General features: G+C 38.7%; 1 protein-coding gene across 1 annotated transcript; it reads right to left on the minus strand.

Moving 5' to 3' along the window:
* Window positions 1-2,358: 2,358 nt before the first annotated feature.
* On the minus strand, window positions 2,359-10,023 carry LOC127773845 (transcription factor bHLH68-like). The gene is made up of 9 exons (XM_052300042.1): window positions 9,312-10,023; window positions 8,491-8,893; window positions 7,475-7,552; window positions 7,133-7,198; window positions 6,714-6,779; window positions 5,139-5,192; window positions 3,346-3,396; window positions 3,145-3,204; window positions 2,359-2,861 (listed from the first exon to the last, which is right to left on the minus strand). The coding sequence occupies exons 1-9, from the start codon at window positions 9,632-9,634 to the stop codon at window positions 2,724-2,726; spliced, it is 1,239 nt and encodes a 412-aa protein (XP_052156002.1). The 5' UTR covers window positions 9,635-10,023; the 3' UTR covers window positions 2,359-2,723.
* Between the last annotated feature and the right edge of the window lie 1,411 nt (window positions 10,024-11,434).

Below are 11,434 nucleotides of genomic sequence, written 5' to 3' on the forward strand. Positions count from 1 at the left end.
ATGACGATAGAAGAATTTATTATTGACACCGGTCTAACTACGGATCAATTGCTAGGAGTTGAACCAATAGAAAAGGTGGAATTGAAATACATGTACGAACTCGGTAAACCGCTTGTCAGGCCCGAGCTGGTGCAGTCCCTACCCACACAAATGTACAAGTTCCATCAGCTGTACATGGAGATGAGCGCCACCGGTAGAGAGATGATCGGAGCGAGGATCAGGGACCCGGACTTCTTGCAAGGAGATGATATTCTCTGGATCAATTTCAAGGGAATCTACGAAGTATACCAGCTGGACGCCCTCGACGTCTCTATTATGAGTTGCTGGATTTTGTAAGTATATCGTTCAGTTATATTTCTTAATTACTACGTCTCCTTTAATTAATTAGGTCCTTGTATATAAGTAAACTATATAAAATAAAATACTCCCTTTTATCATTGTAGAATGGAGATTCAAAGGGCCCGACGGCGGAGGGTTTTCGATGCTGGATTCATCGACCCTCGGAGAGTAAACGTCACAATGCTCGACCAATATCCACAAGAAACAGAGGACAATCTCGTCCATCTCCTGAAGACGCAGCATTACAAGACGTTCATACTGTTGCCGTACAACACAGAGTTAGTTTAATTTTACTGTCTTCCTACATACCAAATTTCATTCCTGTACGAACTTGCTAAGTGTTTCCTATGTAATGCATCCCACGCACATTGCAGATTCCACTGGGTGCTTTTACTCTTCGACCTGTCGGCCTGCACCGTCAACGTATATGACTCAATGGATAAAAAAGAGTCTACGTCTGACAAGGTTTTCGAACTTATAGACAGGTACTGGTATAAGTCCCTCTGTTAATTAAGAAATTCTTGTTATGTTAATTATTTCTACTACGAATCATATCTTTAAACTCCATATAGGGCTTGGTATCGGTTCCGTCATTTGGTCCGCGGCAACTGGAGAGAAAGACTTAGGCGGAGGTTCAAATTTCCTGTGAGTACACATGCTCTACATTTATATTTCTCCGATTCAAATTAATACATACAAATGTATATTAATTAGATCTCACGCCATTAATTTGTCATTTATTTGTAGTGCGCAAAGCAAAAGCAGGGAACTAACTTGTGCGGCTACTACGTGTGCGAGTATTGCCACTACCTTGCAGACCAAATCATCACCATAAGAGAGCTCGATGTACGTACAAATAAATTCAAAATTTCATTACGTAACGATTTCTTGTTTAATTACTAATCAATTTCATACATTCATATAGTTTATTCGCATGAGGGATAACCTGACCACACACAAGGAATTTATCGAGGCGGTTCAAGAACAACTCATGGGATTCATCAACGAAGAAATCCTTGATCCCAAGGGTGAATTCTACTACGACGGAAACACAATTCACCGGTCCTTAGCTTCTGAGCTAGCAGCGAGTACTACTACTACGTCGAAATCGTAGCTAGCTAGGACATATAATGGATTGTAATTAATACATGACTACATATGTTTCTATATGCATGTGCACACATTTTTTATAATGTAAATATATTTTGGTCATATATATATATATATATATATATATATATACATATACATATGTACATCTACATATATATATATATATATATATATATATATATATATATATATATATATATATATGTATATATATGTATGTATGTATGCATATATATGTATTGAAACATATATATGTTATATATATAAACCATGCAGCAACAGGGCCATGCAAAAAAAAAAGTCAGCTCGATCTTTAGTCCCGGTTGGTGTTACCAACCGGGACTAAAGATCGATCTTTAGTCCTGGTTATTTCACCCGGAACTAAAGATAGCGATCTTTAGTCCCGGATTGGTACTTCCGGTTTGGAAACCGGGACTAAAGGGGGGTTACAAATCGGGACTATAAAGGGTTTCTCCACCAGTGTAGAACTGACAGGTTCGTCGAAAAATGTACTCCATCTCTTCAGAAGCCCATTTGTATGGTAGCTAGTGCTGTAGTGCACGCGTTTGAAGGTGACAGAGATGGAGTGTCTAAGGTAGCATATGTGCGTGCATGGCAGAGCAAATAGAAGGTTAGGAATTCACAATATTTGTACCCTAATTTCCTGTCGATTGACATACAGAAAATCCGTATATAGATGCACACAAATAATTCAGCAACATCGAAGACAAATAATATTGCTGACTTAACTCAGTAAATAACTGATACAAATTAACTGTCAATATACATATATGTGATATGGGATATCAACTTTAATTTCCTACATACACCAGCCGAGCAACTGACGGAATATTGACACTACCGCGCAAGCTTTTCTGCTTCTGATGACAAATCAAAGCACGGTAGTATGAGCAAAGTGTTCACTAACTTGCTAGATTTTACATATACATATCAAAGGGGGCATCAACTTTTGCAAGGTCTCCTTCTTGAACTGAAGCTTCTTAATTTGCAGATCCAGAAGCTTAATTAATTATACTATAGCTAGCTACCTCTCACTCCCATAGCATCAAGAGCAATCAACCTTACAGGTAATTTTTTTTCTTACCAGAGAATGACTGCTCATGATGTTATGACGACGTTACTCCTGCACCCAATGCACACTCTGTTCTCCATTCTTAAGAGACCTATTTCGTCTGTAGCGTCCTCATGCATCACCATATAGTACTCGCTGTGCCGCCATGCTTTGTATGCACGAATCTCAACGATGCATTCTACCGTAGGATCCCGCCGAGCGGCGCCGGGGCCCAGTAGTCAGCGGCATTGTCCCCTCCAAAGTGCGACGTGCACGACACTGGAACGAGGCACAGCCCCCGGCTCCTCAGGTCCTTCTTTCCATCGTCGTTTGCTCCCTAATAACAATTATCAAATGCCATGAAATTATTATACAGAAAAAAATACATATAGGAGCTAGTAACATGCATGTTAATTTTCGCAACTATTATCAGTATATATAGTAACTATATGTAGGTGCTTTTAGTGAAAAAAAGGGAAAAAGAAACATATGAGTATGGTATTAATTTTGCCCTTGAAAACTTATATATAACAACATGCCATGCACTCTAGTCGACACAGTACTCATGTATATACATCATTGTGAAAATGGCTTTGAAGCTAAGCAAAGAGCATACATACCTGCTGCTCAGGTTGGGCTGCAGGCTGCTGTGCTCCAGTGTTGCCATTATGGTTTAGCAACTGCACAAGGAACCACACACAAACAAAAAAGATATAAGGAAAAAAGTGGCTTGGAGCTGGAAAGGAATATATATATAGATAGATTATATTCTTATATCTATAAGAATTAATAATCATGTGCATGTACAGATCTACACTAACCTGGCCAGGGTATTCCGGGAAGAGGCCAGGGTTCCTTTCTCCAACTGGTCCCTATAAAATCAAAAGGAAAGTCACTGTGTCACATGTCAACGTTGCACGTACAAGCGTGCAAAAAAGCTGAGGGGAGAATATTTTTTTGGGTGTGGTAAAATGATTGAACCCATGAGTTGTACTGGCCCATGGTTGTCTCAGATGCATATGGCCAATGTCAACTAAACTAAGAACGTTATGGTGGTAATATCTATCTTATCCATGTCTGTGTACTTTGCATGGGTTTTTTTTTTCTGTCATGTGATGATGACACAATTAATCTTGTACTAAGCTGTTTGAAAGTTTTAAAATGGAGAAGTCAATTTTACTACGATGAACTATTTTGCTGCTTCACTTGAACTACTGAACTAAGACACTTTACTTAATTGCAAATGGCATTCCTCTTTTTTATTCTCCTTATATAAGTTATATTTTAAGTTGAAATCTTGCGAGGTGATATATTGCGTGAAACCTTTTTGTACAGGAATACTTTTTTATATGAACCTATGATTAATTTAATATATGAGATAGTAAAGTGGATTTAGTAGCTATCAAGTTTTTTTTTGAAAATAAATATGGACACAAGGTATAATTTTTCTTTAATATTTTACAATCAGTTTATGAGAAATTTAAACTCTTAAGTAGGGTCTTAATTTTCTTGATATCCAACATTGTAGACTTTTCATCGATAATTTATTCCATGCTTTAAAAAAATTGAAAACTACTGGTTTATGTCCCTTCTCCACGGGTAATAAAAATGTATAATATATAACCGATGTAGTTTTACGCAAATAGATATGAACATTTTATGTGCAGAATAAAAATTTAACACAGAAAATAAATTATAATATAGTTATACTATACAAAAATAGATTTACAGACAGAAAAAATTGGCATGTTAAACTTTTCTTTGCTTTAGAAACACAAAATTTATACATCTACAAGAGTGCATTTATATTAATTGGTTTTTAGCGGCTAATATGTTCTAGTCGATTTGATGCCTTAAGCATGCTAAGCTTTAAAAAAATTATATATATCATAGCTATACATATTGTATATATGCAGTAGTAACCCTCATTGTCTGAACAATATGCCATTGATGGCAGGAGTTTCATGCATGTATAAAGGACATGTAGTTATTCAGTGGCATATACAAAATTAATTAATTTGGGAGGTTATTCAGATCTATTGTTCTAAACATATAAATCATCACGACATACTCACCTGTTTTAAATTTTTTGAGTTACTATTTCTTATATATATATATATAATCAAATGCCCCAATTTTTAAGGAAATTTTTCTTCCATTCCATGAAAAAAAACACGTGCAACTATGCATGGATTTGCAAACATGAAAATATTTTCTGGATTCGCACATAAATTCATGGAGGTTATATATATTTGTTTTCAGAACAGATCTTGCCGTCATGCACGTAGTATAAAGATTTATAAAAGATCTAAAGCCTTTGGCCCCAAAGGTCACCAAAAGGATGATCCTACTCAGCCTAACCTTTGATGAAAGGGTTTTTTTAGAATGCCTTTGATAAAGAGTTTTGTTCACCTATGATAGTATGGATCTACAAAGCCAAGGCAAAGCTAGCCTAAGTTCGCGTTTCACGGCACCCCTGCACGTGTGTAGGGCATCTTCTCGCTCGTATATAGATACTCCTTTCCTCTTTGTGCTCATATATAGCCTTATACTACGTGCGTAAATATGAGAGAAAGAGAGAGAGAGAGAGAGAGAGATGCAACAACGAACTTACATTTTGCATAGGACCGGTCCCGTTGGCGTCGCCCATGTAAGGGTAGCTCAGAGCCTGCACACACAAGAAACAACATCCTATGGTCATCAAGAGAGACATATGTTTGTTTTTTTAAGAAGATAAATATAGAGCTAGGGCATGAACAACTAGAAAATTATTAGCGCATGGTTAATTGAGTTTTAATCATTACAATTTTGAAAAAAAGAAAAGATTTATCTAATATTTTAAAGCAACTTATTTATAAAAATTGTTCACATGAAATACACGGTTTAGCAATTTTAAAAACATTCAGACGGATACCGAGGTAAAACCTACATTTTAGTTAGAAAAAAGAGGGCAAGATATGTAGAAAGCTAGAAGAGCAAAGAGAGAGAGAGAGAGAGTCAATCCTCTACTGGTCTCTGAAACACATAAAACAACTACTCCCTCTGTTTTATAAAAAATCAATCTAATGCCGGATGTGACACATTCAAATACTATAAATTTTGAGACATAGAACACTACTACTACCTCCGTTTTTTAATAGATGACGCCGTTGACTTTTTCTCACATGTTTGACCATTCGTCTTATTCAAAATTTTTTTGCAAATGTATAAGATATAAATCACACTTAAAGTACTATGAGTGATAAAATAACTCATAACAAAATAAATTATAATTACGTAATTTTTTTAGTAAGACGAATGGTCAAACATGTGAGAAAAAGTCAACAGCGTCATCTATTAAAAAACGGAGGGAGTACAAAACACCTAATAGGTATCGACTTATAGGTGTCGATTTATTTAAAACCAATACCTATTTAACCGGTCTCCCATCACTACGAGACGAAGAACTAGATAACAACGACATTGCACTTGGCTAAAACGACATCTCCATCAATCGATCTCGCTGCAGCCGCAGATGCAGATGCAGCTGCTGAAGCCGATGCACGCACAGCCATGACCATGAGCCATCTCTCATGCATCTCTCGCCGTGCAGCTAACTTTAACAGCGTGCGCTCCCGCTCAGACCTAGCCCGGCCCCGCCCCCATTTTGCATGTATCCATGCATGCATATTCTCTCCCATCTTTTCGTTTCCCGCCCGCACTGTGTGCCAGTATCACATGTACCTCCTTCTCTACGACTACTGTCCCTTACTTGTGGGGACACTCCTCTGTGGGCCCCACTTTGCAGAGGCAGAAGTTTCTTTTCTTTTTTTCCTTGGAAAAATGTTACTGTGGCTGAAACAGCTAGAGTAGCTGAAGAGACTGGCAAAATGCTGCAACTGCCTGCAGTGCAAATATTCCCTGTTCACCCATACTTATTCCATCTCAATGTCCCATACATATACTACTCTTCTGTCTTAAAAAAAAAAGATAAACCCTAGAATTGAGTTTTTTCTTGGCCGGATGGGGTATGCAATATATATGCCCATTACAAAGAAGATTGATCACACTCTCTCCATTTTAGAATATATCTATTTATAATTAGGAACTTGATAAAAATAACGGGAAGTATTTTTTTTTCACCCTCTAAATTAAACACAAACGCACACACGCAGACAGAGCTATAGAAAGTGAGAGAGAGAGATTGGACCTCAATTTGACTCAGGAGGAATCTGATATAGCCAATGGTCTCTTGCAGTACAGACGCTGTGTCAGTCTGTAAAAGGAGGCACGTGTGTCAGAGATTTACTTTACTTGGACACAACCCCTCGAGTGAAAACCAGCAACAAAGAAATAAAGGAGCTACTCTTACCTTGCTACTGGCTCGATGCATGGCATGGCACAAACTATAGATAATTGCATGTAACATCATCAACATATGAATAAAACTATTCTAAGTCATCCATAGCCTATTTGCATACTGTGCATGACAACACATTCAGATCTTGATGTAATCCATCTCCCTCTATACTTATATATATATAATGCAACTGATTGTTGCTAGCTTATTACTAATCTCTAAAATTAACCATGAAAGCGGTTAACTGAAGTTTCATGTCTTTTTGTTACCTTGCCAAATGGGGATACAATCTGATGAAGTGCAGTTATTCTATCCCCTAGCCTCTCCTTCCTCACCTGAAAACAAATTATCACACCTAAGAAACCTCCTAATGTAAGGATTATGTTAACATATATGCTACATAATCCAAGATATTCCATATGGAAACTACTGCCAAATGTTGTGATTTTCTGTGCACGAACTTCCAAAGTAAGCACACTTTATGCGTGCGTGCAGAGAGAGAGAGAGAGAGAGAGAGAGAGAGAGAGAGAGAGAGAGAGAGAGAGAGAGAGAGAGAGAGGGGGATGGGGCTTGTGTGCCATGGAAAGCAGGGAGGCTGATGAGGAAGAAACCTTTAGAGTAGATTGTGCTGAAGAGGAGGCCTGAACCCTAGCCTTCTTGAGGGCTGAACCAGTCGCTGTGCTGTTACACTAGAGAAAGACAAAGAAAGGCAAAGCGTGAATAATCATGACCCCAATTTCATCTTGTCCCGAGAAGAAGAAGAAGAAAAAAACACACATCTCTCTACCCTCTCTAAAGTGAATTCTCTCCCCAGTGATTCTACATCTAAACATTCACTGACCTCTCATGTACTACTACAGCAGTTAGCCATAAAGAAGAACAAGGCTAAGAGTATGACCAAATTAAAGATCTCATGTTAAGCTAGCTCTGTCAATGGATACTGTATACATGACCAACACTCTTACCAAGATATCATGAAAAGAACATGCTATGCAAAACATCAAGTGGTAACTTTGACCAGAGTGGATTTCCCATGGGACATGAAAACATGTACCTTTTTCATGGAAATAAATAATAATAATTGCACACTTTCAATTCGTGGAACTATGGAGGACAGAATGCACCATTGCCAAGAGATTGTATTAATTGAGTATTGACAGCCCGTAAAAGCCTTGGCCTAGAGGATCATTAGGGAGAACATGATCAAACTTATAACTTTTCCACCAAACATGTGTAGCAGTATGAGGAAGAGAAGTATGCTTTGGAAACTGCAACTTTTCAAAGAGGGGATGAACATAGCTTATATACTCGATGAAAAACCTAAAGATCTGTCAAACACGTAAAATTCTCATTTTGGATACACCTGGTAATCCATTGCATTCCATGTAGATATTTTTTTTAAAAGAAAATAGAAGATGAAGAATACATATCTCTGGCCTCTAGACCTACAGTGCATCCTGCCTTATGTATGCATATGCATGTATAATTGAAACAAGCCATAAAAAATGCCAAACATTTATCTAAAAAAATTTTTGGAAAATGACAAAGCAAAAGAGAACAAGATGCAAGACCAATACTACTTGAGAGCTAATGATCTACACACACCAAGATCAAATTACAATCTTACCTCTGATGAATTATCGGAGTTGTGGTGGTGGCTCCGGAGCTCCGGCGGCGCCGCGGTGTTGGAGAAGTCGAGCATGTTGCTGCCGAGGCTGGTGGTGATGCATGACCTAGGAGAGGAAGCCATGAGCATCTGGCTCAGCTGAGACTTGTTACTAGCACCTCCTCCTGCTGCTGCTGCTTGGATCTCATGCTGATGATCACCAGCAAGGTGGCTCCCATAGAAGCTGTAAGCAGCAGCAGCAGCAGTGGCTGCAGCTTGAGCCATGGAGCCCTCCTCCTTCATGCCACCAACCATGCATGCACTGGCTGCAGCTGCAGCAGCGTGATCTCCCCAATTCTCTAATCCCTTTGACAGGAGAGCCGCAGTGGCGCTGTACCTCTCCTGATCTCCAGCTAATCCCCCACTGTTTTGATTGCATGCAAAAAAAAGTGCAGTTAATTAGCTTTGATTGCACAAGGAGCACACACACAGATGAGCACAAGAACATGAGTCCATGGAGATGGAAACAACTGCAGCAGAGTTAGTAGCATGAACACATGCTTGTATATATCTCTCTGATGATGGGTTAGCAGAAAAGGAGAAGAACATTAGGAAAGGCTTGATCTACTATAGGACAAAGTGGGTTAACCACTTTATTCCTTCTCCCTAGAGCTACACTTAAGTATGCTGTTTAACTATAGTTTAATTTACATGGATGTGCATGGCTGGCTTGTTTCTTATTTGAATCTCTCTCTCCCTTCTTGAACATAATCAGGAGGCCATGAACTGAATATAGAAAATAGAGATAGATAAGGAGAGAAGAGAAGGAGAGAGGTGTTTACAGAAGCAGTTGGCTCCATGACTCCGGCATGCTGCTCTCATGGCCGCCGCCGCCGCCGTCGTGCAAGCTCGGAAGAGAAGCGGCGGCGCCGTTCATCGGAACTAGACCTGGAGAGCTGTGCTGAAACTGCTGCGAGAAGATCAACGATGGAGAAGACAAGGAGGGCATGTTAGGAGAGGCCTCTTGATCCTCATGGCATGGCTTCAAGCTGCCCATCAAACTGCCGGCGCCGCCGCCGCCGCCGACGCCGGTAGCCGTGCCTGTACTACTGCCGCTCCAGATCATCTGCTGCACCAGGGAGCTCTGGAATTCTCCTCTATTCATCACTGCTAGTGACAGAGAGGAGAGAATTAAAGGATATGTAGAAACAAAGATGATGAGTTCTTGCTTGCTTCAAGCTAAGCTAGCTGTGGGAAAGGAATGTGTGTTTTGCTAGCTTAGCTTTGGCCTCTCTTTGCATGCACACAACTTGTGTACTGGAAATCTCAGGTCAATCTTAAAGGGGCCAGTGGCTTAATTTTCTCTTTGAGGAGAGAGAGAGGACAGCTGCAACAACAAGGAGAAAAGAAAGAAACAGGAGAGGAGAGATGGAGAAGAAGAAGAAGAAGAAGAAGAAAAAGCATAGGGCCTGTTTGGAGAGGAATCTGGGCTTTGTTTTGTTTTCCTCCTCTCTTCCTTTTGCTTCACTCCTTTATTTTGTGAACTTTCCCTTGCTTTCCTCCCCCTCTCCCTGCAGCCTCTCTCATTCTTTTTCTCTCTTGCTCTCACATATACATACATGCATACGTTTTTTTTCTTTCTCCCCATAAGTTTTTTCTTTTCTTTATTTCCATTCTTCCCTGTCACTTTTGCTTTATCATTAAAGTGATGTAGGAAAGGTATGTGAGACACACCATTCCGGACCAAAAGGAGCGGTTTAAAGACGAGGCCGGTGCTTGTTAATAATCCTGGTTACGTTTAATTCCATGTAGTACCTTTCAAGCCTCCAATTAATTGATTGATTAGTTAATTAAGTAGGAGCTGATGATGATAATTAGCCATGATATGAAGACGCTGTTACATCTGTAGTGTGTGTAGTAGATGCAAGAGAGTAATTACCTCTGCAACACGCACATACACAGGGGATATATATGCAGCAACAGTAGTGCACGCATGCATGCACGCACAGAAAGCGATCATGTAGAAGTGGAAAGAATATCCGTTTACTTAAAATATTCGTCCTCTCATGAATGTGGCGTTTGTATCTGTATCAAGGAAAAACGGAAATGATACGGTTTTCTTGCTTTATTTCAGAGAAAAAAAGTACTATCAGTGTACTATATAAGTAGTGTAAATTCTTTTGGAATATAGTATATATATACATGTTTTTTTAAAATAGGGAAGTGTAGTAGTGTACTCTCGCTCTCTACGTTAACTACTACCTCCGTCCAAAAAAACCGTAGTTTTGCACTGTTTATGTCCAATGTTTGACCGTCCGTTTTATTTGAAATTTTATTATAATTAATATTTTTTTATTGTTATTAGATAATAAAACATGAATAGTATTTTATGTGTAACTGATTTTTTAAAGTTTTTTATAAACTTTTCAAATAAGATGGACGGTTAGACGTTTGATACGGAAACCACAATTGTATTTAAAATGGGACAGAGGTAGTACTAGATGCACACAACAATTACAGTACCATCGTTGTTTTGTTAAATTACAGTACTTTGTTTGGGATCTAACGTGATACTATATATATTAATTGCCAACATGATATTTGGTCGTATCAGTTCGATCGGTAAGGGGATCCACCAAAAAACAAAAGTTGCTTGACTAGCAACCGAACAGGTGAGGACCAAGCAAATCTTGTTTGTTTTGAGAAAAAATGTTTTGATGCTCGATCGCCCAAAAGCTGATAAAGCATAATTGTGAAACAAACTGATTGATTTAAAGCTATCCGCTACTTGTACAGCTTTCTTTAAGGCTCTCATTTTTTCCCTAAAGCACATATATTATAGTAGAACAATATTATGCCCTCTGCATTTCTATTTGAAAAGCCCTAGGATCAAACTTTCATAAAGAAATATTATGCATAACTAGTGGAATATATCTCAGTTGTATTATATGATCCATGGAAACTA

This window comes from Oryza glaberrima, chromosome 5 (genome assembly GCF_000147395.1).
Source record: "Oryza glaberrima chromosome 5, OglaRS2, whole genome shotgun sequence".
NCBI lineage: Eukaryota > Viridiplantae > Streptophyta > Magnoliopsida > Poales > Poaceae > Oryza > Oryza glaberrima.

Bases quoted from the DNA above. Each gene is read 5' to 3' on its own strand.
- LOC127773845 (XM_052300042.1), bottom strand. From the start codon at position 9,634: ATGAATAGAGGAGAATTCCAGAGCTCCCTGGTGCAGCAGATGATCTGG. The intron at 7,199-7,474 runs GTTTCTTCCTCA...ATTTGTTTTCAG, and splicing joins CAGCACAATCTACTCTAAAG to GTGAGGAAGGAGAGGCTAGG. The intron at 6,780-7,132 runs GTAACAAAAAGA...CTCCTTTTACAG, and splicing joins TTGTATCCCCATTTGGCAAG to ACTGACACAGCGTCTGTACT.